General features: G+C 45.2%; 1 protein-coding gene across 6 annotated transcripts; it reads right to left on the bottom strand.

The window, feature by feature from the left end:
* Positions 1-475: 475 nt before the first annotated feature.
* On the bottom strand, positions 476-27,072 carry LOC144940611 (tumor protein D53 homolog). Of its 6 annotated transcripts, XM_078866860.1 has the most exons (9): positions 26,839-27,072; positions 24,349-24,521; positions 19,649-19,791; positions 17,748-17,849; positions 15,104-15,148; positions 14,078-14,101; positions 8,219-8,257; positions 6,611-6,671; positions 476-5,680 (listed from the first exon to the last, which is right to left on the bottom strand). In XM_078866860.1, the coding sequence occupies exons 1-9, from the start codon at positions 26,855-26,857 to the stop codon at positions 5,504-5,506; spliced, it is 783 nt and encodes a 260-aa protein (XP_078722986.1). In that variant the 5' UTR covers positions 26,858-27,072; the 3' UTR covers positions 476-5,503. The 6 variants fall into 6 exon arrangements, with proteins under 6 accessions (XP_078722986.1, XP_078722987.1, XP_078722988.1 ...); XM_078866861.1 differs by lacking the exon at positions 8,219-8,257; XM_078866862.1 differs by lacking the exon at positions 15,104-15,148.

Here is a 27,072-nt window from a genome sequence, read left to right as displayed (position 1 = left end):
TGTCCCATTTCGCTACATAACGAATGTGTGTATTTTCTACAACGGCGATAATTCATGCCTCGTGTTGTGTTACATGGTAAACTCTTTCTACTCATTTAAAAATTGTCGAACGTGTTGTTTTCCCCTTCGCCGTGTGCATAGACAAACACAAAACAAAGATGCCCCGTATAGCATGAACAAACTGTTAGGGCAAGTGCTGTTAGCGAGCATTTATGAAGGCTGGTACGGCACACAAGGGGGTGGGTGGCCAACACCACGCCTGGCCGCCTTTGTTTCCCTAGTGGCAATGTTTTACACTGCACCAGGTAGTCGTTTGAGGCTGAGTCGACCTAGGAGAGGCCCAGGATCGGTTGAGATCATCGTCACTGGTGGTGACCGTGAGCGGGAATCGAACTCGGGTCACCGGGTTCGTAGCGGAGCGCGCAAACCCGCTCCCCATAGGCAAACACAGATCACAACACCACACACAAACTGATACCCATGAATGTGTTTATTTTAAAATAGTTTTTGGTCAGCCTGGCACGTCAACGTTGACTCAAAAATACAGCATTGAGTGAAATGTGAAGGTGGCCCCGTACACAACCAATGGGCATTGCATAACTATGATTTAAAAATGACACCTCAACAAAAGCCAAATGAAATACGATATTATGAATCGGACTACTGCTTGAATAGAGCTAGGGTTGTTAAGTCTTTTGTGTTGCAGGTAACCGCGTTAAAAAGCAGTAAAAATATTTGGTCAACTGGTTCACTACACATATAGAATGTCCAGCAACACAAAACTTTTACCTTTAGAGCAGAAAATTAAAGGAAGCTGCTGTGGTGTAACGGTGACCAGTGGACTTGGAATCCAGAGGTCTCAAATTTCATTTCCCAGCGCTGCAGTTGAAGCAACGGGGCAAGTTGCTGACATCACACCTGCCTCGGTCCACCCAACAATATACTATATGTTTTACTTTATTTTTTCTTTTACCAGGTATGTATGGCCCTTATAAAAGCGACCTGGCCACAAATGGCAGCTCAAACAGGTGGCTTATCACGTGGAAATGTATCGCAGCGAAAATTACTCGAAAAGCATGTTTCTAAATTTGAAGGGAATTAAACCAGAGGACCCGGAAAAAAATACACGCGACCACGGGGAGAACATGCAAACTCCATATATACAGGTGTTACGGTCGGGATCAAACCCAGGACCTCCTGCATACCAGGCGAGGTAGTAAACATCTCGCCACCGTGGAGCCGAGAAAATGGGTCCATAATCGGCAGATCACCTTTGATGGGATCAAGTTGGGGCGTGCCCACCGCTTCCAAAACGTCTGCAAGAGTGGAGCAAATACCCTCCAGGGCTCTCTCAGTGGAGGCCCTTTCGTCAGCGGCGGCGGCGTAAGCGAGCAATTGCAGGGCCGCCGCACCTTCACCTCGAGGTGACCGGTCCACCACCGTTCCGTTTTGTACGTTCACACGTACCAAACGGAGTGTTCGCTGTGAATATGCCACTGGAATCAATTAATGGCTCCTGCCTTTTGGAAGTGGTAATTGATTCTGACAGCATTTACCACTTTACCGGTTACCATTCAACAACCTTATAAAGGAGTATCAAACTGAGCCGACTGGTATTTATACTATAACTCATACGTTTTTCACATTGCTATATTACAACCTTTATGCAATGTATGCATCACGAATGAATAGGCATCATATCATGACAGTTAATAACAACCCTGCAGCATTTACATTAGCCCTAGCAGAGTTAGCCCCATACAAGTACTGTATTATTACACACTCATTCTACAGGCACGTTGAAACACAATAAGCAATCATAATACGGAACCATATTGGAGTGTTAGTACACAGTAAACCCATAGCAGTGTTAATTCTATCAGTGTTAATATGTAATGTCCTACCAACATTTTAGTTCACCTATAGCATTAGTGCACAATAATATCCATACATAACCCATGCAGTATTAATCCATTACAGTTGCAGTAGCGTTATATAGCGTCAATGTCCTACACAATTGCTGGGGCTTAGCAACAGGAAATCATCAACACCCTTGGCCTCTTAAACTGCCCCCAAAATAATGTCGAGACAAATAATCAGACAAAGATGCCTCCTTCCCATATCTGTACCTCCACATGAGGTGTTTATTTATTTATTTACACGTCCCATCAGCCACACAGCCTTCTGGGATTGCATGCATTTTCAGCAGCATTGGTTTAAACGCACGCGAAACTCTGCACCGATTTCCACATTCGGTCTCTCATTACCAGTCATGCTTGCTGGAACACATGCATATAAACATATGGCAGATCCTCAGCATTGCTTCGAGCAAGCCCGACTCTGCCGATGAGACGTTCAATGTAAAACCGGTCCAAAATGTGCTTACATTGAACCAATGCTGCAATGAAATGCAATCCCAGAAGGGCGTGTAGTTCATGGATTGTGCAATTACTTTGATGTTTTCACGTGGAGGGAGAGATACGTGACAGAGGTGTATTGTCGACTAATTTATCTTATTAAAAAAATCTTATCTAGCTTGTTATGGAGTTGCAAACGGTAACTTTATGTCATTTAGGTTAGGCCTCTTAGGTAGCTTAGTTAGGGAGCTGAGTTACATAGCTTGAAATGCAGTTGGGGAAAACAACTTTAAAACCATTGGAAACACAACGAATAAATGTAACATGTATATTTATAGCTTCGGGGATATTTTCCACGTGTGCCTGAAACAAACATTTAAGGCAGACCCGGATAAAAAAAGCTTAAATAAAGTGAAGGGCAAGAGCAGGTCGAAGTGTTCTCAGAAGGCTGAACTGGATAATAAAAAGTACTACATCAATGTGCCTCGACGGGATGATATTGCAATCTGTGCATACTCCCTGCTACGATATGCGTCAGAAACACCTCAGGAATCGAAACTGCTTAAAAATATGCAAAGAAGCACGGGGAGATGCATGCTGGCAATCACAATCAGAGACAGAGAGAGGAGCAAATTGGATGAGAGAACATTAGATGACGTTATTGATACGCTGAAGTATTGAGTAGGCTTGGGCAGGGCACATCGTGGCTGGCAGGATAAGTGGGCAGTCAAGGGAATGGAACGTGTCCGTGAAGACATCCACCAGTGAGATGGGATCACCAAATGATCCACTGGAAATGCATTTATCTTCTTTCGTGTCAAATTTGGATGGTAAATAACTAAAAGAACCAGAAGTAGGACCGATATCTAAGAGACAGAGCCTATGCCTATACACAACTAGTAGTTCACTCGCGTTGATTCAAGCAAGCAAGCCTGACTTTCTGATGAGACCCTATAAATTGAACCAATGCTGCTTAAATGTATGCATTCTAAGAAGGCCACGAGGCTGATTCGAGATATGAAACACCTTTTATGTTGACGTGGAGGGACATATATGGGAAGGAGGAATTTTGCCTGATAATCTTTTTTGTTAGAAATGTTCACCTTGTTGGTTAGGGAGTTAAAAATGTCGTTTTAGTTAGTTTAGGTTAGCTTAGTTAGGTACCTTTGAACGCATTTAGGGAACCAATTTTGACCGATGGGAAACATAAGTTTTCGATGTGGCATATATAAAGTCCTGGGGTTCTTTGACCATACCTCACCACAATGGTCAGTGGGGGTCAGTGAGGACGGGGAGCATCTACTTGGGAGCAAAGACGAAGAGTGCAACAACGTGGTTTGCTGGACTGCCCTTTGCTACCTACCACACCTGTATGCATGCATGTGAATGGTGGTCACCCATCCAAGCACTATTCCAGGCTCCATTCCGCTTTGCTTCCGAGCTCCAATGACATCGGGAACATTCCGGTTGACTTGACTGGAGAGCCCAGGAACAAGAAGATGCGAGATGACGTTGGGAAGGGAATAAAGAGAAATGTTGTAACCTGCAGTGTCGCGAGCGGGTGAGTGGCTGGTTAGGTTTATGTTTTTTGCTATGATTTCTATATATATATTCTATGATTTCAATATTCCACGAAACAAGGTGGTGAGATGTTAACCTCACCTGGTCTACAGGAGGCCGTGGGTTCGATCCCGACCCTGACCCCTGTATGTCTGTGTTTGCATGTTCTCCCTGAGGTCGCGTGGATTTCTCTCTGGGTCCTCCGTTTTTCCCTCCACATTTAGAATCAACGTGCGTTTAGAGTATTAGGCTACTATAGATTTTCATGCGATAAGCCACTTGGTTGAACTATCATTTGTGGCCAGGTTGCTGCTGAAAAAGAGCTACATAGCTCAGTGGGCCATACCTGGTAAAATAAATGATTGTTTTGCTCTGATGTCTATTAGTTTAATTGGTGTACTTTATTTTTATGTTTTTGCCTTTGTCAATTTGGCGACCCAGGTAAGTCACTCTTGCAAATGAGACTTTTCTCTTTATGGTCTAAACCTGGTTGAATAAAATAAACTTGACATTTGAATATCAGGGCAATTGCAGAGCTTGAATGATGTGGGCACATGTGGAAAGGACAGAGAGATAAGGGTGAGGTACAAGGCACTGGAATGGTGGGTAAACACAGTTGCTGAGCGCAGACCCAAATGCCCAAAACATCATGCGGAAAGAAATAAAGAGCACTATCAAGAGTTGTAATAGATACCAGTTAAGACTTTCTTGAATTGAGCACGGTTATTATTAAAGCTTGGAAAAAGAAAACGGGAAGGAATTCCAATGTGAAACCTCACGAGGGATGAAGCAGAAAGAGAAGTGTGGTGGATGGGTGGGCTGGTTTGGGTGGGTTTGGGTTGGTGTGGGTGGGGTTGGGTGGGTGGCCTGGTTTGGGTGGGTTGGTTGGTGTGGGTGGGTTGGTGTGGGTGGGTTTGGGTGGGTTGGTGGGTTGGTGTGGGTTGGTTGGTGTGGGTGGGTTGGTGTGGGTGGGTTGGTTTGGGTGGGTTGGTTGGTGTGGGTTTGTTGGTTGGTTGGTTTGGGTGGGTGGATAAGTGGGTGGGTTGGTTGGTTGCTTAGTTTGGGTGAGTTGTATGTCTGTATCTTGAACTTCTTTTGCACCGTTCATAGCCAACTGTGCTAATTGGAGGTGTGGGGGAAGGTTTGGGTGGGTTTGTTTGGGTGGGTGGTTAGTTAGTTGGTTTGGTTCGGTAGTTGGGTTGGTGGGTGTGTTATTATATGCTGATGAGTTTTTATGGGTGGGTAATTTTTGATGGGTGGGTTGGTTTGGGCAGGTAAATTGGGTGGGTAACAGAGTGGATGGGTGGGTGAGACACTGGATGAGTGAGAGGGTGAATCAGTGGCAGGTTAGGTTTGCGAGTGGGTGTGGTGTTGTGATCTACAGTGCGGTGGTTAAACCCTGTGTGGATGAAATAAAAGTCTTGTAGACAGAGTTTTCAACATGGTAGGAGGAATCAAAGAGTGAAGTTCACAGGATAGTGGTTTATGGATGGCGTTGGTTAACATTGGCATGCGAATACCTACACTGTGCTGGCAGTGGTTGTGTGTTCTACGCAGCAGTGAGAAAAGCTAGCCCAGATGGCCAGTTACAGTGGCACATTCTCCACTGTTCTATCAGTGGCACCAGGTCCCCCGGTTCCTCCTGGCACCACGGGGATCTTCACACCCTCCTCCTCCGCTTCCTCCGCCTCTTGAATTACATCACTGGCCCCAAGGCCCTCTGAGATGCTGCCACTGCGGCTTGTACTGCGGCTCACCCGAGCCTGTGTGTACAGGATGCGAGAGAGGAGACACGTTGAACATGAAACGTAATCAAGATCAAGATGTCATTGTAGCCAATGCCATTGCTACTACTATGGGCAAAATTACCAGAGTGAGAATCTGGACGATAAATTTGGCTTCTATCATTGTGTATAACGTATCAACCATTCCTTAGACAAATAAGATATTAATATAAACGGCAGATACCTTCCAGAACTACAAATACACAATACCCAGCCACAACACCGAAGACAGCCAACAACAGTACGGTTCCAGCCAGTCAGAGCCAATAAACCTCCATACTCCAAGTGTAGTACATTTTAGATTTTTAGATGTTATTCATTTCGGAAGGGCCCAATGACCTGAATACTAAGTCAAGCAGAAGACAAACTACAGCCTTGACAAACACCTTTGCGAACACACCCTTTTTAACATCTCACATTCTACTCAGACCAAATGGCTCACAGGACACGAGATACATGGGCAATAAACAATGTACAAGACAGACATTTGACATATGTTTGTCTGTTTACATATTAGTGCTATAATCCCAGGAACGTGGAGGAGCATGTACTCACACCAAAGACAAAGATCCCCCATATATAGCCTTGACAGACTGTTGGAGCAAGTGCTGTTAGCTAGAACCTATGAAGGCCGGCACGGCACACGAGTGGGTGGGTGGCCAACACCACGCCCCAGTGGCGATGTTTACGGGACACAACACTGGTACTCATTTGAGGCCGAGTCGACCTAGGGGAGGCCCAGGACGGGTGCAGATAATCGTCACTGGTCGTGACGGTGAGCGGGAATCGAACTCGGGCTGCCGGGTTCATAGCGCAGCGTGCTAACCGCTACACTCCCACGAACCGCTCCCCATAGATTACCAGTCATCGAATATCACCCTCTTGCACACACACCTTCCACAGACTCACCTTGATTGTTGACACCGTACTCTCCACCTTCTCCTCCAGTGACTTGAATGTTGGAGAGTTCCTAACAGAACACAGAGGAATTCAGTCAACACCCTGCGATATTGTCCCAGCCAGGTGGCTCAGTGGAAGGTCACAAGTTCAAATCCTGATTGGCAGGGCTGACTCTCTACCATGGCCTGACTGCCATTATTTCACCAGTGGTAATGTTTACACACTGCTAGAAATACTTATTTCAGGCTGAGTTGATCTCGGGGAGGTCCAGGACCGGTTAAGATGTCCGTCACTGATGTTGGCCGTGAATGGGAATCGAACTCTGGATGCCGGGTTTATAGTGTAGTGCCCTCACCACTACACTACCGTTCGCCACACACACATACAGTAAAACCTTGGATTGCGAGTAACTTGGTCTGCGAGTGTTTTTCAAGACGAGCAAAATGTTTTAATAAATATTAATTTGATAAACGAGCGATGTCTCGCAATACGAGTAGTACGTACAGTATACGCTTTGTCTGCCGAGCGTCACGTGATCACAACTGATCCGATGGTTATTCTCTCTCTCTCGCTGTGGGATTGTGGGTAATCGTCTCCCATGCTCAGTCTCAGTCGGCGTGCCTCATTCGTATAGTCAACATCCGTGCGAGCGTATACTGTTTACTATAGTGTTGTGACCACGTGTGTGTGCGTAAAGCATTTTCTTGATTTTGTGTCCAAGTGTAGTGACTGTTCTTTAGTAACTGTACTGCAAGTGAAAGTCGTCCTACACAATAACCCTCCTCTCCTCTCTCTCCTCTTCCTCACACCAGCCACGATTAAATGTAATTAATTTATTTGATTACTTAATATTACATTTAAATAATAAAAATATAAAAAGGTATTTTGTATTAATAATTTGTATATGAATACAGTATTTTTGAGTTGTGGAACGAATCATCTGAGTGTCCATTATTTATTATGGGGAAATTTGCTTTGATATACGAGTGCTTTGGATTACGAACACGTTTCCGGAACGAATTATGCTCGCAATCCAAGGTTTTACTGTATACATATGTAGGGTACTGCACATGGATCAGTGGAGATCGGTGGAAACAGGTGCAGGGAACTGTACGAGGGAAGGTTCGAGAAGGGAAATAGAGGATGGCAGAGTCTGCTGGAAGCATCTACCACCAGGGGAAAGTGCTGCAATTTACCAGGGTGTGGCCGAGCGGGTATATAAGGGGGAGTGAGGCCCGCAATCGGGGCGCTGGCTCATGGACAGAAGGACGACTGCATGTGGACGACATTGGGGCCGACTGTTGGAGATCAACATCGTGGAAACCATCGGGCCAACTGTTCAAGATCTACATGGTGGAAACCATCAAGAAGGACTCTTCGAGATTAACCCAGTGGAAACCCCTGGGGCTGCAGATAGTCATAGCCTTGTGAAACATGTTACTCGTACTCTCACCTTGTAAATACGTTATCGTGAAATCAATCATCAAGAAAATGGAACAATGGGAGGGAGCTTTACACATATATACACACATGCACCTTCATATACGCCTTCAAAATTATTAGGATGCAAGTACCAGGGCATGCGAGGGGGCATAGGGCCATGCGTGCGTGCTTTACCTGATAGCTGGCATGCTTATGGATGGCCGGATTGTGTAACTTAGCCACAGATAAGCATTGGGGGAGGAAGAGATAAACAGAATAAGTGTTGCAGGATGGGGAGTGGGGTGCAAAGCTAAGGAAGCAGAGATAATGAACATTATGGTGAAAATAATCGTTAACCTAAGTGTGGAGAAAATAAATAACAAAATAAATTATCAGACAATATGCCTCAGTTCCTGTATGCCAGGGGTGGGGAACGTCCAGCCCGCGGGCCATATGAGGCCCGCAAAATCATTTGGTCTGACCCTGCCAAGGCAACCGCACGACTCGAAATTCAATAAATCTAGGCGCTTTTTTCACAACGACATAAATTAAATTTTGTATGGCCCGCGAATGATGTTATAGATATCCAAATGGCCCTTGGCAGAAAAAAGGTTCCCCATCCCTGCTCTATGATAATGTTAACCCGACTACCAAAATTAATGGGTGCTGCATGTGAATGGAAGAGCAGCCGATATCATCGATGCTCTACCTGCGCGCAACCAGGGAAACTGGGCTGAGTTGGTTTGTCAACTTGAAAAACGTTTAGGCCCAGGAGATATTGAAAATACAGCTGAGGCGCATTGGCGTTTCGTCAGTGTGATAAGGCGATGGTCAACTACTTAGTGGGGCAGGGAGCGAGCTTATGTTTGTGCACCACGTGTTGGTGGCAGGAGGATGTCGTCTGCCGACGATGGGACATGCTGGTGATAGCAAGCGTGCGAGAACATTTCTTGTGAGCATATAGTAATTGATAATTGGTTTTCCCCCTTTTTTCTGGCAACAAAACAGGTGTTAAGAATTTTTTTTATTGTTTAATATTGATATTATTTTATTATTTCCCTTCTACGTGACTTTACCGAAAGAACCAAGAATAGGTGTTAAGATGTTAACACAACAAACTGAAACCTTTTACAAGGAATCATGTCTGCGTTAACCACAATGCTTGTGGTCGGAATGCAAACAAAAAACACTGATAATATATGCATTGTCCTTGAAATTGATTGGTCCACACCAAGACAGCTTTCTTTTGAGCCTCGTCTCAAACGGTGTTAGACCAGAGGACGCTAAAAGGCGGAAAATATTTGGTTTCACACTTTCTGGCAATAAAACAGGTGTTAAGATGTTAAAACACCAAACAAAAACCTTTTGCAAGGAATCATGTTGCATTAACCACAGATACTTGTGGTGAACATACAAACAAAAACATGCTCTGGTAATATATAATCATTGTCTTTGAACCTGATTGGTCCACACCAGAAACAGCTTCCTTAGAGCCAGCAAGAGAGTGCTTGAGTGTTGCTCATTTAAGCCGAGACGGCCTCCACCACCACGCCAGCCAAGGTGGCTGCCCTGACCTCCATCGTCATCTCCCAGATAGGAGGCCTATGAACCGAGATCAGGGACAGACTCTGGAAGGTAAACTGAACTACTGTTATTTGACTAAGTAAGGCCTACTGAGCTATGTAGCTCTTTTTCAGAAGCGACCTGGCCACAAATGATAGCTCAACAAAGTGGCTTATCATGTGGAAATGTATAGGGAACCAAATACTCGAAGGGCATGTTTCAAAACGTGGAGGGAAAAACTGGAGGGTCAGAAAAAAAAACCTACTGCGACCATGGGGAGAACATTTCAACTCCAAATATACAGCAGCAGGCGTCAGGGTCAGAATCGAACCCACGACCTCCTGCACACCAGGCGAGGGAGTTAACACTTCGCCACCGCAGCGCAATGCAAGATGAGCTATGGGAGGTCCATCACGATGTGGGTGTGTATTCATGTGTTTGTGTGTGTGTTTCATTTGGGGGAGCGGTAGTGTAGCGGTTAGCGCGCTGCGCTATGAACCTGGCGACCCGGGTTCGATTCCCGCTCACGGCCAACACCGGTGACGATTATCTGAACCGGTCCCGGGCCTCCCCTAGGTCGATTCAGCCTCAAATGACTACCTGGTGCGATGTGTAAACACCATCACTAGGGAGACAAAGGCGGCCAGACGTGGTGTTGGCTACCCACACCCTCGTGTACTGTGCTGGCCTTTATATGTGCTCGCTAACAGCACTTGCCCCTACAGTCTGTTAAGGCTATACGGGGGATCTTTATCTTTGTGTTTCATGTGTGGCATACTGCACACTATAGTAGTGTATAGTAGTTTGAGTAGTGTAGTGTACAGTAGTGTATAGTAAATATTGTAGTGTGATGTTATATAGTGTAGTATTTAGTGTAGTGTGTGATGAATAGTAGAAATTTTGCTGCAGCTCCTTGCGATAAAAATTCCCCTCCCTTTATTACTGCTAATCCTACTCCCTCCCTTTATCACTGCTAATCCTACATTATACACTAGCATCATATGACTTTGAGACCCCCCCCCCACCACCTACACATTCCACAGGGAGTGACTAATCCCATATCTGAATTTTCTATCAATATGATTAATTCCGCTGTTGATATGTAAACTCCTTTGTCAAGGCGCTCTCCTCCTCTAACCCAGCTTAAATATATGCTGCCAAGCTTGGCGGTGTTCATTTGGATGCTGTCTTTCCGACAGCTCTGTTTCTTCACCTGAGGACGGCTGCTTGTGTTGTGGATGAAACGTCGTGAGAATGTTTATTTTATTATGTTTTATTTTCATTCTTTTATTATTTCCCTTCTACGTGACTTTATCAAAAGAACCAAGAAGATGAATAGCAGAACATGCGAGTGTGAGGTGTCGTGTAGCGTGAGGGTGAATGTGGTGAGGTTGACCTGTGAGTAGGTGGTGAGTGTGAGCAGGGGATGTGTGTGCTCCGTCAGGTTTCATCAGTGCTCACTAACAGCACTTACCACAAAAGTCTGTTAAGGCTTTGTAGCAAGCTGAGTGTGTACGAATGGCAAGTAACCCCTCCACCTGGCACTAATCTTACCAAATACCGGTTAAGCAGCATTATCTTTACATGCGTAATGCTGTGCAGAAGCTACCTGGCCTATCACTCCATATTAAAGGAACATCTACGCCAGTTTGATATATTCAGGCTGGCCTGTCTATGATCTAGCCTTGGTTTAACCAGAGACTGGATTGTGTGAGGAGCTCCCAGATCCTTGAAATATCTGGACATTTCCATCAGTGAGCTCTTTTGGCTGGGTCATATAGCCCACATGCCTAGCCACCACATGCCAAATAAACTTTTCTTTGTCTGGATAGAGGGGCAAAATGAGCGAGGCAGGGGTTAGAGAAGAGATGGACTGATATGGTACAAAAAGATGTGGAGCTGATTGGACTTCCAGATGACTAGTACTAGCGGTGTCAAGATCGGCCTCTTTTGGGAGCAACTCGTGAAGGACGCTCCTGGTCAATTGGAGGCAGCCACCCTCCAAGCAGAACGAAGCACAGAGCAGTGACCCTCACAACAACGAGCGAAGTGCCGGGGGAGCACAGGTGTTGCATCTTCCAGTTTCCCCAGTCAGTCAATCAATGACACCTGGGCCTGTCCCATGACCTCCTGTTAGCAAGCTTTCGACAATTCACTAGGCCTCAAAGTGCACCTAGTTCTGTACAAGCTCTGTGGTAATGTTACTGTCACGTATTGGCGAACGACGGTTGTTATTGATATTAGAGTTGGTCGGTGTTGGTGCGTGTGTATGTTTCGTGTCTGTGTCAGAATTTTTGGGGTGAGTGTGCGTGCGCAGGTGTGTTAATTGGTATTCAAATCGGTGGGGTGCGGTGCGTGTGTACCTCTTTATCGTGCGTGTGCATTAGAGGTACGGAGCTGTAGCATATAGCGCCACACCGTGGTCACGTTGTGTAACTAACACAACTGTCAACGAATACGCGGTGGGGTTAAAGGAAACAACAACTCAACCGGCTTTCGAGTGAGAAGGCGAGTGTTTCAACTCGAGGGAGGTCAAGCAGATACCACGAGATGCTGTGGCACCAATAACGAACCCCATGGGGGCTTCGAATGCACGTTGAAATTATTTCGGAGCGTGCGTAGCCAACAAAGTAAACACAAAAAGCAGTTCTAAAGAAATTAGTTTGTCATCTAGATGATTTAAAAGTACATAGCTCCCTGTGGCTTCCTAATATTGGAAGAGCTTTCCAGACGGCCACAGAAGCGCGTCTGAAACCGCGCGATGCGGTGATCCATCTTTGTTCGATGGCTAGCCAAAAGCCGCTGCTGCGAGGATGACCGGAGTTCGCGTGATTGCTTATGCCCCTTTACAAGATCAGCAAGGCATTATGGTTCACTTGTGGCAGGCCCTTTGTAAAGTGGAAACCGGACAGGTTTTGACCTTCATTTTCTCATAATCAAGAGCAGAGAAATATGGGAAGGAGGCATATTGTCCGCTTATTAATTTTTATAGGGTGAAAAGGTGATGGAGAGAGATAGAGGGGGGTTGGATAAATGGAAATAAGCATAACATGAATGAGACATTCATCTCAAATGTGCAATTCATAACTTGAAAGCCTCGAGGCAAAAACATTTCCAGTTGTATTTGCGATAAACTGGTGGCATTATTTACAAGACTAAACATGCATACTGTAAAATTAATTACCTCAAGAGAATGAAAGTCATACACATGTGCATTGTGCATATAACGATTAGAGATACAGTAAACCCTCTCCATCCACGAGAGTTACGTTCTTGAAAACGCTTGCAAATGTAGAATGCGCAAATGCAAAAAGCTTTGTTCCAATGGGAAAACATGGGGTTACGTTCCTGGTACGAGTGAACATCAGGGGGGAAATGGTAAAGGTTATATAACAACCACTTTTTTTTATTTTCTTGCTGTGGTTTTCACACCTGATGATGATTGCTTGTGTTGCAATCGAAACGTCGTGAGAATTTAATTGTTTTATGTTTAATATTTCCCCTCTACGTGACTTTACCGAAAGAACCAAGAATAACAATCACTACAATACATAAATAATCCATTATTAAGAACAATGTGTATTTTAATTACCTTTGATGATGATGATTGTCGATTTGACGACGATGGAGGTGGTGGTGACGGTGAGGATTTCAGGAGCAAGACTCCTCGGAAGGTGTCGATGTTTAATAATATTCAGCTGTTATAATTTTACCACTGTGGGGAGTGCTAGCCACAACACTTTCCCCGATTACATTCGCGTTTGTTTTAATGTACCTGACAGTCGACTCGTGTATACCAGTCGACTGCAACTACATTACGTATAAAGTAAAAAGCAAAATAGCGAGTTCACAGCAGGATTACCGCGAGACTGAGGACTAAGCGGGCAGCCGATGGGGGCATGATTAATCTATGCGTGCACTTCCACAGTATCGGTAGTCTGTCGGCATTTCGAATAGGGAATCGGTATACATTTAGTAACTTGCGGAATATGCCAAACTCGTGAATCCAAAACCCACGCATAGCGAGGGTTTACTGTATATATTATACACGAGCAGTATATGTAGACACATGTAAGCAGTGGCATGGTGCAAGGCATCCTGTAAAACAAGTAAAAGTTTAAGGTGAAGTCCGGAAATTGCTTGTTGAGTCATGCCACTGTTGACGGAAGAGCATCCCACTGGAGGGGACTCTAGAACAGTGGTTCTTAATCTTCACTGCAGCCTGCACCCCTGTGGTTCTCAGAAAGGGCATCTCGCACCCCAGGGGATTCGTGAATCACTGCTCTAGAGGGTGCAAGGCCTACTCTTCCACGCTGACCAGACATCTTTGACTGAGAATGGAGGGCAAAAAATGTGCGACGCAGAGACTTCGGCCGGCCATCGTGCCGTTTTTACGTTCATGCATGTCAATCGGCGCATTCATTACCAACATTCCAATGCAAACTACGAGACTGGGGGTTCATGCAGGACACAGTCCCAATCAGGTCTTACCTGAAGGGCATGGCCCGAAAGATGCTGGTGGCATGTACGGAGGGCAAAACGACGTCAAAAAGTGGAGCAACGCACATGACAACACAGTGAGGGATAGTGCCGATGCAAGACCAGCAATCGGTGGGGATTTTTTAGTTGACATGGCTTCTGATCACAGACCCAAAAGCCCACAAAATATGTATCAAACGTAGGTAAAAGATAAAATAAAATAAATGAAAACAACTAAATTAAATCACGACGTTTCGGGCGCAACACAAGCGTCCTTCTTCAGGTGGGGACAACGTAGCGGAAGCACAACCGCTTAAGTGCGTCTCAGAGGTGGCTGTGACGAGGAGTTATATAATCGCGGGAGATGGAGGGAGGGGGGGCCATGGTGAGTGTGTGGGCGGGCTGTGGACTGTTCACAGTATGAGCTCCATGTGTTGCCTCCCAGCGCCCCCCCCCCCCGTGCTTCACAACGCTGCCTCCTAGTCCACAGCCTGCCCACACACTCACCATGGCCCCTCCCTCCATCCCTCGCAACTATATAATTACTCGTCACAGCCATCTGAGACACACTTAAGCGGTTGTGCTTTCGCTACGATGCCCCACCTGAAGAAGGACGCTTGTGTTGCGCCCGAAACGTCGTGATTTAATTTAGTTGTTACCTACGTGACTTTACCGAAAAAACCAAACAGTATGAATCCTTGCAGTCACGAAAGCTTCACATCTAGAATGTATCAAACGGCCAGTGATAAAAAGCACTGTGATAGTTGTAAGAAGAGTTAACGGAATTGAGCGAGGTTATAAGAGCTTGAGAAACAAGATAATGGGACAGAATTCCCAATTGGAGCAGTTAAGAGGTAAAGACAAAAGTGTTGTGACTTCTGTATGGCGAGCGAGTGAGTGGGTGAATGAGCGAGTGAATGGGTGGATGAGTGGGTGAAGGAGTGTCTGAGTGTCAGCCCAGATAACATCATGAGGCAAGGTGGGGATGACCCTACTGGGGCTGCAGTGCCTCAAATATTGCAAGAATTATTCACCCACTTTGAGTGGCTGGCTGGGGTGCCATCTGTTGAGGAGTTCCAGAGCCTAAGACCAGGAAAAGCGACAAGAAGAGATGATCTCCCAAGCAAACTGTTGAGAGGCGTTTGTGTACAGACTGCCCTATAGAACATCATTACAACAGTCTGGACGACTGGACAGGTTCCACAGGATTGGAAGGATGCCCTGGTGGTCCCCCTCTTTAAGAAAAGGGACTGCACAGATTGTAACAATGACAGGGAAAGGCCCTGGCAAGGATTATTCAACATCGTCTTGCCAGGCATACTGAGGAGAGGTTTGCAGAGCCCAAATGTGGTTTCAAGCTAGGGAGGTCCTGCACGGATGCCATATTCTCTGTCCGCCAGCTACAGTAGAGATGTAGGGAATACCAACAGAACCTATATCTCTGCTTTATTCACCTGATCAAGGCCTATGATAATATCAATAGGCCTGGCTCTGTGTTGTTGTTCGTGTTTTCGGATTCCCTGACTCTGCTCAGAATCATTATGGACCTTCATGATGGTGGGCAGGCCCGGGTAATGCTACATGGCTGGGAGTCAGAGTCATTTCCTGTTCACCTTGGAGTACGACAGGGATATCCTCTAGCACCTACATTATTTAACACATTTCTGGACCACGTAGTTTGAGAAGCTTTCCATGGCTGTACTAGAGGAATGTCCATCTGCTACAAATACAATGGGAGGCTGATTGATGACCAGGTGCGGTCGAGGGATGGCTCCCTCTTGGTCACCCATGTTATGTATGCTGATGATCTGGTGATTACTGCTCACTCAGAGGAGTTGGATACGCTGCTGCTGAATGTGGAACTTGTTACAAAGAGGTCGGGCCTTATCATTAGCCTTACTAAAACTAAGCATTTGCCTAAGTATATTGTGCCATCAAACACTCCACCCCCTAAACTTCCCATTGGTGATGGGGCAGTTGTGGAGAGGAGAGGCATTTGTAGATGGGCAGTATGCTTATGATAACAGAAGTCTCACTCGAAATCAGTCGGGTAGCATTATCTTTTCATTGGCCACGTAACGCTGCGTGGTAGCAAACAGGTCTGTCACTCCACATAAAGCTTCGGGCCTTCTCGGCCACAGTCATGCCGTCCCTTCTCTATGCTTGCCAAACATGGAACGTCTATGCCGGTTAGAAGCATTCAGGCTGGCCTACCTATGATACACCATGAGTGTAACTAGGCTGGATTGTGTGAAAAGTTCACAAATCCTTGAAAGATCTGGACACAGTCCCATCAGGCAAGGCTGCGTTAGCTGGTGCATGTAGCCCGCATGCCCAGCGACCTATGTCCAACCAACTTTTGTTTGGCTGGATAAACGGGGCTAAATGGGCACGGCACGGGCTAAAAAAGAGATGGACTGATGTGGTACAGGAGGATATGGAGCTGAGTGGGCTTGCTGATGACCGATACAAGCGGTGCCAAGATCGGCCTCTGTGGAGGAGGCATGTGAAGGAAGCTACTGGGCAATTGGAGGTAGTCATCCTCGATGCTCACAGGTGGTGCATCTGCCAGTCATCTCACTCAGTCAACCCATGGCACCTGGGTCTGTCCTATGACCTCCTGCCAGCGAGCCTTCATAATTTTGCGTGGCCTCAAAGTGCATATAGCCTGGCACAAGTCCAATGGTGATGTCACTGCCACTTCGTTGGGAATGGCGGTTGTTGTTGTGACATACGGTATTGTGGTTGAACACGATATGAATGACATGAAAGAGTTGGGTTGGTAGACCAAGACCTCTCAGCATGGGCGGAGGAATTAACAAGTGAAATTCAGGGAAATAGTAACCATGATAGGAGTGATAGAAGAGTGATATGGAGGTGACTGACCACCGGCGAGCAAGAAGCCAGAGTGAATCAGAATCCTTATTTAGACTGGAGCAATCCGATGAGCCATGAGGCTCGTTTTCACAGATGTCCAATTGGGGCAGGTGAGCAAGTTCCAACAGAAAATCAGTGAGTGCTGGATCATCAATCACCCCGCTAGTGGCCCAAAGTTTTCTTGTGTGGACTAATGCTAGTGGAAAAAAAACATGACTCTTCCAGAAGGCAGTGTTGGCTGATGGGATGTATAAAAACAAACCACTTAAAATGTTGTATAGGGACAGATATGTAAAATAGAAACATATTTTCTGCTTATTTATTTTGTTGCTTCCAATTCTCCACAATGATGACCGGAAACATGTTGTGATACTGGTAGGAACCTCCTGGTTACACCAGCACACAGGGGATTACTCTGGTAGGAACCTCCTGGTTACACCAGCCCACAGGGGATTATTCTGGTAGGAACCTCCTGGTTACACCAGCCCACAGGGGATTATTCTGGTAGGAACCTCCTGGTTACACCAGCACACAGGGGATTACTCTGGTAGGAACCTCCTGGTTACACCAGCCCACAGGGGATTCTGGGTGGGGAGGGGCTGGTCACCCCGTGGTGCCCTTAAACGTTTAACCTACTCACGCCGGCTTGTGCCCGCCCTCACAGTCGGCCATATTTGCGGAATATACCACGCCGCCGTTGACCCTGGCCATTGGCCGAGCAACCCAACGTTCCTACCAGCTCCCTCCGCAGGAAAGTGTTCCTCTCTGAGGAATTGGGGGGTGAGTGTCCGGCGAGCCGACTCACTTGACGTCACCAAGCCTGCGTGTGAGTGCCGAGCCCACAGTGGAAATGGCCGACGTGGTTTTCTGTCCGGCTGTGCTGAGTGTCTCCGATGTGCGCTTATACCTATGTCAACAAAAGGTGTAGGGCAACACAAAATGGGCAAACATAAGACAACACAAAAAAATATACTTAGCTAGCACAAGAGGCAAAGCTACGTGTTTGCTACGTGCGAGTGTACATGTGTGTATGAGCGTATGTGTATGTATGTGTTTGGGTGTATATGTGTATGCAAGTTACCCGCGCTTCGATACGTAGGCTTTAGCGACCAATATTATTCATAACAAAGGTTTTTTGGGTCAGATCGCGTAAGTATAAATGTGTCTTTAACCCGCCATCACCCGACACAGCCAACCAATAAGGTTTGTCAGGGAAACAAAACATGCCAATTAGTTACTACATCAGCCAATCACTTACAACTACTATTATGAAATGACTTGCAGTTTTAGTTATTTAATAATATATATTATTATTATTATTTGTTATAAGTTAATGATATCCCTCCTCTCTTTTTTTCAAGTAACAGTGTTAATATGTGTGTGAGTTTATCTAAATGGACGGATTTCACACGATTGGAAGGATGCCCTGGTGGTCCCCATTTTTATGAAGGACCACACTGAATGCAACAACTATCCGGGCATTCCCCTCCTAAGTGTGCCGGGAAAGGTCCTGGCAAGGGTTATTCTACATAGCCTTGCCAGACATGCTGAGGAGAGGCCTGCGGGGCCCCAATGTGGCTTTAGACCGAAGTGGTCCTACATTGACGCTATTTTATCTGTCAGTCTGCTACAGCAGAAACGTACAGAATGTCAACAGGACCTACATCTCTGCTTTATTGACCTGGTCAAGGCCTATAATACCATCAATAGGCCAGGGCTCTGGGTTATTCTTCATGCTTTCAGAGTCCCAGACCCTCTGTTCACAACCATTAAGGACCTTCATGATGGCGGGCAGGCCTGGGTAAAGTCAGGTGGCGGGGTGTCGGAGCCATTTTCTATTCACCTTGGGGTGGGACAGGGATGTCCTCTGGCACCGACACTATTTAACATCTTCTTTGGACACTTAGTTTGAGATGTACCAGTGGCATTTTCATCTGGTATATATACAATAGGAGGCTGATTTATGCCAGAGTGCGGTCAAGGGATGGCTCCCAATTGGTCAACCATTTTATGTATGTGGATAATCTGGTGATTGCTGCCAACTCTGAGGAGTTGAACCTGGAGCATGCTACTAAGAGATGAGACTTTACAATCAGCCTCACAAAAACAAAGCACCTGCCTGGGTATTTTATGCCGTAAAATACTCCTCTCCCTCAACTTGCTATGAGTGTTGGGTCTGATGTGGACAGAGTTGAGAAGTTTCCATACTTGAGCAATGTGCTTATGACCAGCTCCAGTTCTACAGCAGAGGTCTCACTCCAAATTAGTTGAGTGGCATTATATTTTCATCAGCTGCATAACACTGTGTGAAAACCACCTGATCTATGCTCCAGGTTTTCTCAACCAAAGGCATGGGCTAGAGAAGAGATGGAGTGATGTTACAGAAGAATGTGGAGCTGATTGCACGGCACAATAACCACGGTGACATCACTTAGTAGTGAACGGCGGTTGTTGTTGTTTTATTTGTATGTATATGTGTGTATGTATGTTTGTATACGTGTCATCATGACTGCTATGTATATGTGTGAGTAAATGTGTATGTATGTGTACGCATTATTACAGAATGTGTTTGCTATATACGTGTCAAATGACATCAAGGGATTAATTATGCAGCCAAAATATTTTGTTATATCAATACAATTGATCAAATAAATATTTTCACCGCCAGCCGGCACAGACAGCGGTGCATGAGCACACAAAGCTTACGCGGTGGAGGCTTGGACGTCCTGCATGAGGCCAGACACTGTCTGCCAGGACAGCGGTGTCATGCCCAACGATCGTTTGATGCTCCATACGCGCTGCTCTTTAGCCAATAGCACTTGGCGCAGAGTAGCCACCTCCTCTTCCACCTGCCCATGTAAAAAGGAGCACACGGGTTATCATATATGGTAAAATCTCGGTTGGCCAGAATTTGCACCGGACCACAATTTGCACTTAACTGACCAGGCTGTCTAATTATAACACATTTTATAGAATGTATTTTAATTTTTTTTACAAACAGTTGCTGAGGACAGGTCAAGAGGCCAAACACGTCAAGCGCCGAGCAACAAAGAGCACTATCCAAGTTGTAACAGGTAAGATACTCTTTGATTCTTTCGGTAAAGTCACGTCGGTAGAAAAAATATATTTATCACGACGTTTCGATCGCAACACAAGCGGTCGTCCTCAGGCGGGAAAAATAATCCAGCAGTTGAACTGCTGAACCAGGAAGAACACTGAGAGAGCTGTTACAACAAGAGGTTATATATGTGGCGAAGGGCAAGCAGGCGGGGTCTGAGCTGGAAAATAATTCCATCCCCGCACACAAGCACGTCAGTTGTGTTAATGGGGGAGATTAGGGGGAGAGATTAGCATGAAATGAGCTTTCATCGCTGCATAAGAGTATCGTCCCAGCATATGCGCACAACAGCAGTATTAATGGGAAATTAGCACTATGTTGATGGGAGAGATCAGCAAGTTAATGTCATGTCTATGTGTAACACAAGCTGCGGCGCTGCCAACTGCGCTGTGAGAGGCAAGCGCATCAACGCAAGAGAACCACCGCAACGGTGGTCGCGCCAGTGAGACACACAGCCCATCACACAGCCAAAACCATCGATACATCGAGGCTAAGGGAGTAGAGGTGGCCATGTTAGTGAGACTCCAGCCCCTTAATGCAGAGGCTCCCAACAGGGCAATGCAACTCAGAGAGTTGGAGATAACAGCCAGGTAAGAGTTTAACACATTTCTTCAATCGAGCAAGGTTCTAAAAACTTGGGGAAAAAGGGATGGGAGGGAATTCCAAAGTGGAGCAGATCAAGATAAGTGGCAGAAAGAGAAGTGTTTTTTTATCCGCAGTGTGGTGAATTTAGTTAGACGAGCCAGTGGGTGGGTCATTGAGTTCTGTTTAGGTCTGCAATATGGTGGTTGAACACAGGATGGATGAGACAAAGTCGAGTAGGCCAAGCCCTCTACATGGGTGGAGGAATCAACAAGTAAAGTTCACTGGAACAGCACTTTCTAAAAATGCAACCCCCACGGATATTCAAAGGTCTCCTTTATAGCTCTTTGTCAGAAGCGACCTGGCCACAAATGATAGCTCAAAGAATTGGCTTACCATGTGGACGTTTATCATAGCAAAATACTCTAAAAGCATGTTTCTAAATGTGCAGGGAAGAACCGGATGACCCGGAGAAAGAACCACGCAACCACAGGGAGAACATGCAAACTCCAATAAACAAAATATAATAATGAAGAGAAATCAGAGAAAATGTAAAAAAAAACAATGCACATATATAAATCGATATTAAATACATTTCCTGAAATGGCAGTTGGCTTGGTGTTTTAAAAACCATTCATAATAAAGTTACATAAAGTTAAGTTACAGACACACGAAAAAATGTTGGGGTGTTTATTGCACAAGTAAATAAACAGACAATGACATTATGGCAAATAATGTAATTACTGAAGAAAACACACTGTGGGAGACAAAACAGACCGTTGTGAAACGCTAAATGATGAAGATATCAGATTGATTACCATCAACTACTGTACGTAGTCTTTAATTCATAATGAAGCTTTTTGGGTAGAATCACATAATTATAAATGTGCCACGAACTCACCTACACCCAAAACAGCCAATAAGTAAGGTTTTTCACGTGAACAAAACGTGCCAATTAAATCTTGACTTAAAGCTTTCGTAACTGCAGGAATTCATATTCTTTGGGTCTTTTGGTAAAGTAACGTAGAACGAAAAAAAAAAGAACAATAAAATAATAAAAACAAAAATGAAAATAAAATGGATAAAAAAGAATACAAATATCACGACGTTTCCATCGCAACACAAGCAATCGCCATCAGGAGAAAAAAAGAGGGGGAAAGCTGCTAAGGCAGGCTGTTTTTAAAGGTTTGAAATGGGTGTAGCCCAAGAGTCAAGAACAAAGTGGGCGGGGCTAGTGATGTTAAAGCGAGAGATTAGCATGTCAATGTAAGGTCGGAGAGCTACCTCCACCACGAGGGTGCAGAGGTGGCCATTGTATTGTGAGAGATTAGCATGTCAATGAAAGGTAGGAGAGCTACCTCCACCACGAGGGTGCAGAGGTGGCCATTGTATTGTGAGAGATTAGCATGTCAATGTAAGGTCGGAGAGCTACCTCCACCACGAGGGTGCAGAGGTGGCCATTGTATTGTGAGAGATTAGCATGTCAATGTAAGGTCGGAGAGCTACCTCCACCACGAGGGTGCAGAGGTGGCCATTGTATTGTGAGAGATTAGCATGTCAATGTAAGGTCAGAGAGCTACCTCCACCACGAGGGTGCAGAGGTGGCCATTGCATTGTGAGAGATTAGCATGTCAATGTAAGGTCGCAGAGCTACCTCCACCACGAGGGTGCAGAGGTGGCCATTGTATTGTGAGAGATTAGCATGTCAATGTAAGGTCGGAGAGCTACCTCCACCACGAGGGTGCAGAGGTGGCCATTGCATTGTGAGAGATTAGCATGTCAATGAAAGGTCGTAGAGCCACCGCCACATCGACGACACGAGCGACGGCAGCTGTGCAGACATGATTCCTTGTAAAAGGTTTCAGTTTGGTGTTTTAACATCTTAACACCTGTTTTGTTGCCAGAAAAAAGGGGAAAACCTATTCTCAAAATAAAAATAGTTTTAGTTTTTACAATCAGCTTCATCAGGCGAATGGCAGAATTGTGAAGAAGTCTTATTTTTTCCCAGTCTTAAATAGAATAAGATGATTTCATCACTGTGCGCCTACAAGTATGAAGCACGCAGGGAGGTTAATTTTGCCCTTAATCATGGACCCAAAGCGTGCGGCGAGTGGTGAAGGTAAGAGTGGCGTTGTGTCTGTGGCCCGGAGAAAGAAGGGGAGGGGAGGCTCCTTCTAACCAACCCTTTCTCCATCACCTCATTGTTATCATCATCGTTAATATTAAAGGTATGTAAAGTCAATTTCATGTTTATTTATGCTTTATTATGTTGTTGTGTAATGTACTGTCTTTTAGTCGGTGTTTAGTTAATACACAGGCAAGTTAGTTATGCTATGACTAGCCGTGGCTGTGGTTCCCCTATTTCCCATAGGCCCTGTACTAAACCAACCATGGATTTGCCTACCATGGCATTTTTCAGAAACTTAACCTCTGCGGTTGGCAAGGGATTAATGTATGCGTGTTTTGTGTCATTATCTTGGTGTTGTGTACATGGCCCATGGTTTGGTGTGTTTTTATATAGAGTAAAGGTGTTGTGTGCAGGGCACGTGCTGTGTGTCGTTTGTAAGATACTAAATGGTTTGTGGTGTTATATTACAGCTACGTCTATCTTGGTCAAGACTAATGAGATAATCTGTTGTAATTGAGACAAATAATATATGTTTAACCCTTTTCATAGCTATAGCCTTAGTACTGCTTGGAAGCGTATTATTACGTAAGAACAGAATCAATCATGAAAGTACTTTTTTTTAAATAGACGTAGCTGTAATAGAACACCACAAACCAGTTATTATCTTGCAAACAATACACAGCTCGTGCCCTACACACCACACCCTTACTTTATAAAACAAACCAGACCATGAGCCATGTACACAAGACTACACTGAAATAAAAAAGCAAACAAAATGCGCTGTGTGTTGTTTGTAAGATACTAAATGGTTAGGGTGTTAAACAACACAAAACCACACCAACACGCACACTGGTTCCTGCACGCAACACAAACCCCGTGAATTCCACGCCTATTTATGTCATATTATTTGGGTCTTTCGGTAAAGTCACGTAGATAGGTTCAAAGAAAATAACAAAAAACTACGACGTTTCGATCGCAACACAAGCGGATATCTTCAGGAAAAGGGGGTTTAGCTTCCAAAGGCAAACAATTTATAAGGGTTTGAAATGGGCGTAGCCCAAATGTCAGCAGCCAATGGTAATGCAAGTGGTGGGCAGTCAAACCGACGGTGGTTGGTTTTCCACCAATCAATGGGCTGCCAGGTGAAAATTAGATTAGCATGTTAATGGCAGATCACAGAGCTGCAACTGAGGGGAAGTCGGTGCACAAAGTGGCTGTGTTGGTGTGAAGCTTGTGAAACGGGCGTAAAGCACAACTAACATCGGAATGTGGTAGGATGTGAACTTCATAGCCAGTTATGATTTAAACTGGTTGATAACGTCCTTCCAATGATTGCTCAGTTTGTACCCATCTTCTCGGTTGAAATTGTATCTGTATCTATATCTTTGTTGATAGCTAGTGAGTTTGCAAAGTACTTTCGTCTTAGAGAAATCAATTTCGTGTGAGCCCACCGCATTAAAACAACAATTTAGGTAATAATATTGATTAACATGCACCGTATAATTTAATATTAAGATAATCCATTCTAAATTATATTAACACCCCTGAGTGTGGGAGGCAGGCGACGACTTCGCTTACCTTGGCCAGCTCCAGCGTGAGCAGCTCTCGCTCCTCTTCGGTGAGCGTCGTGGTCGTCGCCACCTCGCCACCAGAGAGAGCATCGCCTCTGCCCTCATCACAGACCTGCGGCCCCCTCTCACCCTCCTTTCCTTCCGGAGAAACAAATTTATTCGGCGAGCCGAGACTCACATCTATGGAAAGGTCACATACACACACGCACGAACACACAGTCACATATCTGTGAGCACATTTATACACGTGCATGCCCAAGACTGGTCAGATGGTTCAATCAAAAGATGAACTACCAAACAAATTCTACTTTGGAGTTAATTCAGCCCAACTGGACAATTTTATTAATTTATTTTCAGTAACATGGAACCTTTCTTTCCAGTATCAAAGTATAAGAACAAGTTTTACTCTTTCTGGCAATAATACAGGTGTTAAGCTGTTCAAACAAAAGAAACCTTTTGCAAGGAATGATGTCTGCATTAACCACACATACCAGTGGTGAACATGCAAACAAAAACATGCTCTGATAATTATATATGCAAGGTCTTTGAAACTGATTGGTCTACATCAGAGACAAGAGCCTTCTTTAGGGCCTTGTATCAACCAGTGTTAGACCAGAGACCGTCAAAATGCGAAACCAAAAAGGCCCTTTGCCCTACGGATGTCAAGTTTCACGTTAACTTGTTTAATCAGTAAAATAAACTTACGATTAACCTGGGTCACCAAAATGACAAAAGTGGAAAACTTAAATTTGGAGCACAACATTGGATCAGAGCGAAGATAACCAATCAGTTCAAAAACAACCGCATGACGGAATAAATTGAAAACATTATAACACGACGCATAAATAAACGTCGAAATAAATTGGCTGCAACGAAAGTCGGCTTGGGAAATGTGGACTTACAAAACGAGTTCATAGGCTGATGTTACTCAATTGTGTCTCTTGTTTTTACATCTCATTACTGCTTATGGCGTCATTGTCATGATAATAAGAAGTCATCTTCTTGGTTCTTTCGGTAAAGTCACGTAGAAGGGAAATACTAAAATAATAAAAATAAAACATAATAAAATAATTCTCACGACGTTTCGGCCACAACGCAAGCAGCCGTCCTCAGGTGAAGACCAGGTCTGTCGGGGAGACAGCGTCTATTTTATTATTTCCCTTCTACGTGACTTTACCGAAAGAACCAAGAAGATGAATCCCTGCAGTCACGAAAGCTTTAAATCGAAATAAGAAGTCATTCGGAATTCTCGCAAGCTGCACATCAACCCGACCGATGTGAACGGACATCACAGAACTCCTCCATGGAAAAAAACTAATTACCTCATAGCCGCAATAGGGGGCACCAAAGATGGCATTTAATCAAACTTGCCATACCGTACTCTATACGTATTGCTTTCTTACGTGGAGCCATCGGCGACCGGATTGTTGGGACTATATAAAGATAACAATCATTTGTTTGTTTATATACGGCGGGATATGAGGAATTATATCACAAAACGCTGCACAATCCGTAAAATAAATGGGAATGCGCATTCTCGTGAGACGTGTTCAACCAAATCACGATTCAGTTACTGCCCTGCGCCTGGCCGCCCTCACTCCAGCGGACGACGCAGCGCAGAACATTATCACCACGGCACCCCAATCACCATACATCACCATCACCGCACATCACCATCATCATCACCACCACCATCATCATCATCACCACCACCACCACCATCATCATCATCACCACCACCACCACCACCATCATCATCATCATCACCACCACCATCATCATCATCATCACCACCACCATCATCATCATCACCACCACCACCACCATCATCATCACCATCATCACCACCACCATCATCATCACCACCACCACCATCATCATCATCACCACCACCATCGTCATCACCACCATCATCACCACCATCCCCGCACACCATCACCACACACCATCATCACCGCACATCACCACCATCATCACCGCACATCACCACCATCATCACCACCATCATCACCACCATCATCATCATCATCACCACCACCATCATCACCACCACCACCATCATCACCACCATCATCATCACCCCCACCATCATCACCCCCACCATCATCACCCCCACCATCATCACCACGCCACGTCCCACCACCACCCCGCCTTGGTCTCTCACCGCACCTCGCGTCACATCTTCACCACGCCGCGCTCGCCACCACCGATGTCTCTCTACAGAAGCAGTCGTAGTCGTGCCTCGTGTTACAATTTCACCTGTCAGGTGGTCACAGCCAGAATACTGCACAGGCAGCAGACGACCTGCTGCCTGTGACCACCTGGACGTGAGATTGTAGTTGCTGCTCTGCATCGACATCAGCAACCGGAAAAAATAAGAATCCCTTTTTTGCCAGTATCAAAGTATGGCAATGACACAGTTTGCGTGAGCATCTTAACACCTTTTTTATTGGCGGTATAAAGGTAAAACCCGATTCTTTATGTTTATATGAGGTACCTTGTTCGGCGGCTTCCATACCGGCAACTCTTCTCCGTCGCAGGTTAATCACCGCCTGTTTATATTGACTAACGATGTGTGTATATTCGTGCTGTTAAACTTTTAAGACAATTATCTCCACTCCGATCACCCAACGCAGCTGCTACGAGTACAGTAGCGTACAGTGCAGATGCAACGCGATGTACACATCCGCATAGCCGGCGATATGACGTCACCGCGCGCCATCCCACGACA

The sequence above is a fragment of the Lampetra fluviatilis genome, chromosome 23 (assembly GCF_964198595.1).
Source record: "Lampetra fluviatilis chromosome 23, kcLamFluv1.1, whole genome shotgun sequence".
Taxonomy (NCBI): domain Eukaryota; kingdom Metazoa; phylum Chordata; class Hyperoartia; order Petromyzontiformes; family Petromyzontidae; genus Lampetra; species Lampetra fluviatilis.
Note: the sequence above shows the minus strand (reverse complement) of the source record. Positions and strands in the feature narration are given on the sequence as shown.

Bases quoted from the DNA above. Each gene is read 5' to 3' on its own strand.
- LOC144940611 (XM_078866860.1), bottom strand. The intron at 8,258-14,077 runs GTAAGACCTGAT...TCTGTGGCTAAG, and splicing joins TTTCGGGCCATGCCCTTCAG to TTACACAATCCGGCCATCCA. The intron at 6,672-8,218 runs GTAAAGCACGCA...GTGTTCTGTTAG, and splicing joins ATAAGCATGCCAGCTATCAG to GAACTCTCCAACATTCAAGT.